The sequence below is a fragment of the Empidonax traillii genome, unplaced genomic scaffold (assembly GCF_003031625.1).
Source record: "Empidonax traillii isolate 1590-97213 ecotype Southwest subspecies unplaced genomic scaffold, ASM303162v1 scaffold867:size481033, whole genome shotgun sequence".
Classification (NCBI taxonomy): Eukaryota; Metazoa; Chordata; class Aves; order Passeriformes; family Tyrannidae; genus Empidonax; species Empidonax traillii.
Genome location: NW_020956060.1, coordinates 424,762 through 430,522, shown reverse-complemented (window position 1 = coordinate 430,522; position 5,761 = coordinate 424,762). Strand labels below are relative to the sequence as shown.

Here is a 5,761-nt window from a genome sequence, read left to right as displayed (position 1 = left end):
ATGCAACTAAAAATGTAGCAACCTCTTTAAACCTGCACTGCAATGCTGTTCAAAGCAAGGAATTAAATACTGACACAATGTGATAACATTTTCAGGGACAAGAGTCATCTATTTATCTTTGTAAAACCCAATCTGGCCAGTTCTGGTGTTTCTGTCCCACTTTTCCTGGGCAGCTGAACAAATTTACCTTAGTGAAGTGTAAACTGCAAACCTGTAATGAGAAGAGGTTTGTTTTGTTTTATGGTAAGAGGCTCACTAACAGCAAAGATGTCTAAAGCATAGAACTGGGCTGGACATGTGCGATTTCATTTTATATGTTTGTGGGTTTGAGAATACCGATTGATCACATTTAATTTGCACTGTGTTCCTTTGCAGCCTTCAACACTAAAAACGCTTATACATGTGCATACTTATGTTATAGGAGGACAACCCATGCACATGAGTGACAGTATTAGTCTGCTTAGGAGAGGTGGCAGTGTGGCACAAAGGGGTTAAGATTTCTACAAACTAGATCTATTACCAAATTATATGAACTCACAGAAAGACAGAAAGAATGATCTGCTAACTGTTGACAATGCCAGTGTGTACTGTGCCCACTAAGATGTCTTTTGGATTAATCATGGTCCCTTGAAGTGATATTCTCATTAGGTTTATAACCTATTTATGAAACCATGGCATTGTTTTTGCAATTCTTGGAGGCACTCAGAGCAAAAGAAAATACATAGATGAAATAGAAGCAGAAATAGGGAGAAGGATGAGTGAGAGAGAGTTTGTTCCTGGGGGTTTCCCAAAGTAAAATACATCAAAAAACCTGGCAGAACTTTGTAGTGAGGTGGCATTTTCAGCACATTTATTTCATGATTTTCTTCCCTGCTGCATGGAACATAGAAGAACTCTGTGGATGATTCAAAGTATAGAAACAAGCAATTACATTTTCAAAGTGCTGCCTCAGTAGGTTATTGAGGTAATCGTACACTTCAGGGTAAAACAAAGTTGAAAAATAATGTTCAAGACATAAAAAATAATGTTGAGACTCCACAGAAGCTGTATTAAAGTTGACTTCATTAACTCCAGTTGTATTCTATTTATTTTCACACAGATTTTCATGATTATTTGCTATTGTAAGTATATATTTATAGAAATACATAATTAATATAAAAGTATAAATTTTCCATAAACATATAACCCCCTGTCTCTCTGTATATAGTATGATAAAATATAGAAATACAAATATACACATATTTGCAAACAGTAATATAATATTTAAACACAGTAACATGGGTTTAATTTGTACCATCTGGACAATCAGATGATAAAACATAATGCTCAGTTATCATCGCCTTAAGCACCTTGTATTCATGATCCAGTCACATTAATCACATTTTGATATGATACATTTACCAAACAATCTAAGCCAAATCTTTGTTTTACTGTGTAATTATGGACAATGTATCTATTCATGAGGTTTTGTCCATTCACTTGTTTCTTTTGAGAACGCTGCTAATGCTTAAAAGGTGGTGGTGGGCAGTGATATGGGAATTACCATGATTTAAGCAGACTCGTGAAATATAAGCAACAATGGCAAAGCTTAAAATTCTAGACCTTTTCCCTGATTTTACTCTTTCTTAATGGATCAAAACTGTTATCGGTTTGTACAACAGTTTGCTGCCCATTCCTCTATGTCAGAGAAGAATTTGACTTTAAAATGTTCCCTTTTCAAATAATATGACTATTTAAAGCATTAGTAACAATTTCTTGTGTCCCTTTGGGGAAAAATAAAATTAAAAAAGGTTATATTTTTCCTGTAGCAAAATTGTTGGTATGTAACTACTGTCTAAGCAAAACATGTTGTGAAGTTGTGCATCTTGTCATAACAAATCATCCCCTGAGTAGCTGTAGCTTTGTGTTTGGCTGGACTGAGGTCAAAGCACAGGGCTAAGTGGAAAGGGGCAATATGAGCAGCAAAAATAGCTGCAAAACACATCAGTTGGCTTGCAGTCTGCAGCAGGGTTGCTCTGACCTGCTAACAAACACCTCTGAATGTTCACTGGTGTTCATAGGATCTCATATTCCATCACTAGGAAGACCTTTTTGGTGTCTGACCACTGAGCTTTGGTCAGCTACAGAGTAGTCAGGCAGCTGGACTACATGCCTGTTTTAAGTCCCTGGCAACTAGAACTATTCCATCCAATCCTATGCTGTGCTATGCTAAATAAATGTGTGTGCAAGTTGCTGAAACAAATGAAAACAGAAAGTCAAAACCTTCTGGACATGTTAGAGTCCTGGGAAGACGCATCTGAGGCCCCAGTGATGGTGTGAAACACTGATCCAGAGCACAAGACAAGGGGGGATACAGTGGGCAGGCCCAGATACATCTGCTGGGGCCGAGTGCTGTGGGTGTGGAAGGACCATTGTGATGTCACATAGTGGTGGATTTTGATGTCACTGGTGGCAGATCCAATCCACCTAGTGAAGGACTATGATGTCACAAACTACCAGGCATCACTTGCAGCTTAAATTTGGACATCTAGTATGGCATGCTGGTAGCTCTCAGTGTGTAAGTACAGAGCTCTCAGACAATTTTCCCTCTTTCAGGCAGCTGGGGCACCCAAGAGGTGTGCTCATAGCAGTAGAGGTGGTCTGGGAGGGGAAATCTCACCTGAGGGAGCTGGGAAGGTTTCCTTCATGGAGGACCTTGGTATTGTTTCCACCCCTCCTTGGGCCAGCTGATGACTGTGGCCTCTCTCCCTCTTCTTGTGTGACACCCACAGTTGCAGCGCTGGTGAGAGAGAGCAGCTCAGCACTCCCAGCACGCCTGAGTGACCCTCCTGCCGGACAAATTCCAGCACTTCACACCTCCCTCTGTACAGGACATGGCAGGAGCGCTGCAGAAAGCATGGGGGAGAGCACCTCTGCTGCAGGGGGTAGTGGCCTGGGCCAGCCACCCCAGGCCAGGCCGCTGAAGGCAGCAGCAGGCTCCAAGTGCCCCATCTGCTTGGAAAACGTGAAAAAACCAGCCTTTGTGGCCTACTGCATGCACCAGTTCTGCTTTAGGTGCATCCAGCAGTGGGCCAGGGGGCGAGATGACTGCCCCGTGTGCAGGCAGTCTGTGGAGCAGGTGCTGCACTCCGTGCGAGGGGACGATGACTATGAGGTGTACGTGGTCGGCCTGCCCGCCCGCCTGCGCAGGAGGACGGCCACGGAGAGGCCTCGCCGCTGGGCCCTGCAGCGGCGCTACAACCTGCGCAGGCGGCCCGCCACCAACCCACCCGCGGCTGGAGGGAGCGAGCCCATGGGGACTGAAAGATCCCAGAGGGAGGAGGCAGCTGCAGGGCCCTCCAACGCCCCATCCCAGCTGGCTCCCACTCCCAGTGCTTCTCTGGAGCCAATCCCGCTGAGGGTAGGAGAGCGCACGGCTGGCCCTGATGCCCCTCCAGACCCGCACGACAGCAGAGAGTAGCTGCTGCCCCTCTACCATTTGCAATAAACAGTTTGGTGAATGGAAAGGAATGCATGACTGTGGCCTCTCCCTCTCCCCCAGTCTGCAAATCTGTACTTTTTGATGCATTGAGCAAAGTGGTTCATATAGGTATCCTACAAAGTGAAAGGGGAAGCAACATACTCCTCAACAAACTTCTTGATAAAAATACAAACTTGATTAAAATCAGAGAAAATATAAGATGTCTATTCATACCTTGAATCATACATGTCTTAAATAAAAAACTAACCATGATGCCCTTTTCCAGTATTTAGGTCATGGTGTACTTTTGTAAAACCAAACCAGAATGTCAAGGAAAAACACATAACCCTAAAAACAGGGCAGAAAACTAGTGTCAGAAAATACACTTTATGTTTGGCTGAATCTGAAAACTAGAAGATGTGCATATGACAGCTGATCCGCACTGGACAATTTGATTTGCAGGATGATTCAGATACTACATGATATTTCCCTACTAATAGAATACAGTCACCCAAGAAATTAGAAAATGGCTTTTGTTTTGCATGTCTCCCAGTAATAATAACATTAAGCACTCTGTTTGTTAAGTGTAATTAGTACAGAGTGGAGTTTTATACAATAGTAAATGGTTATATAATTACAGATGCAAGCTGTCTCCTAACACATAATTAAGTCAAATTTCATATGCAGTAGAGTTAGTATTATGGTTGATACGTATTCATAAGCAGACACACTTGATGTCATCTCTCAGCTAAAAACTAAAGAAAAACTAACTGTGCACATCCCTCACAATTACTTATATTTGTCATGATTCCAAATTGGATATTTGTAATCTTTTATTCCCAGCTAATATAACTGTGGTCCTTTTAATTCTACATTTGAAAATAAACATAACGCCATTTTTAAGTGATTTAAGGTCATTACACGTGTCCAAGTTTCAGAGAACTTGTTTTATGAATAACATTACAATCAAAGATACATTAAAAGAGAGACCAGTTAAACACTTGGAAGATCTATTGCAGGCTAGACTAAATAGACAAACTGCATTAGGGTCAAGAAGTCCTTGGAATTGTTATGTAGTAGCTGGGACAGTATTAGAGCCAGTATCAAATATGCTTTGCCCTGATCTCCAGATACTGGTTAATGTATGCTCTTCCCACCAGTTCTGTCCCTGCTGTCTATTGCTAACAAAAAAAATGCTCTCATTCTGTCTCATTTTCTTCTCCAAAAATAAAATAATATAGACCTAGAAAAAACCAGGTCTGTTAAGAGATAACTGATGGAAAAAAAAAAAAAGGAGAAGTGTAAGAGGCTAATTAATAATAATAACAACAACAGCAAGAATAATGAAGTATGGACCAAGAAGTGGAGGCTGGTTCAAGGAGTGGTGGTGAAAAGAAGCATAAGTAATTCCATATTGTGCAATTGAGACCCTGACTCTTGTTGGAAAATTGGTCCTTGGGATTTTTGGAGTACATACACAATGAATCTGTACAACCAGTGTGTGACACACACATCTATAGTACAGTAGGAACAGATGGAAAATTTTGTTGTATAGTTGACTAAAAATATTTCTTCTTGTGAGGACAAATCTGATGTATTGATCTCTTTTGCAGTTTGGGAAAGCTAAGCCTGAGAAGGGCAGCTTGGAGGCAGCCAATTTTAATTCATGCAATGCTTAAAAAAATAATGATAACGTTTGGATTTGTAGGACTCCTTTCTTCGTGATCCCAACACATCCGGAGCAGAGCAATTTTGTTCTGTGAGCATTTGAGTGGCTGAATTCCACAACAGCAAATATGTGAAGATTCCTTATTTCAAAGCAGAACAGGCAAAGCAATAAAAGGCATTGATTTTACATCTGCTTGGCTATTCAGCCTGAAAATACTTCTGCAATCATCCAGTTAAAGATGATTAAAGAAAAGCATTAGTAGATGTACCTGCCAGCCACAGTTATTCAAAGCTGAATCAGATCTGTCAAACTCTGCATCAGACCTCAGAATTTTTTTCTTTGAATTCTTTTACTTTAGTTTTTAAGACTACAGATAATCTCATTACACCACTTAACTTGATTGTGTGTGATCCATATTACAGATTGATTTATAGGCTGTTTCAAGGACAGGTGAATAATGCATTGGTCAGTAAATCTGAGCCTGAGAGCAGGTTCTTAGGCTAGGACACAAATAGAGATTCTTTTCAAAAACTGTTTAGTGTTTTTTAGTGAAATCATGGTAGGTAAAATTTAGAAACAAAATGAAACTTTGGAGAAGACACCCTAAAAACAGAAAAAGATTTTTAAAAAGT

At 40.7% G+C, this 5,761-nt stretch overlaps 1 protein-coding gene across 1 annotated transcript; it reads left to right on the top strand.

Annotated features, from left to right (window-relative positions):
• The first annotated feature begins 2,395 nt into the window (after positions 1 to 2,395).
• LOC114067129 (E3 ubiquitin-protein ligase Topors-like) lies at positions 2,396 to 3,510 on the top strand. The gene is made up of 2 exons (XM_027902358.1): positions 2,396 to 2,783; positions 2,868 to 3,510. The coding sequence occupies exons 1-2, from the start codon at positions 2,480 to 2,482 to the stop codon at positions 3,458 to 3,460; spliced, it is 897 nt and encodes a 298-aa protein (XP_027758159.1). The 5' UTR covers positions 2,396 to 2,479; the 3' UTR covers positions 3,461 to 3,510.
• Positions 3,511 to 5,761: the final 2,251 nt, after the last annotated feature.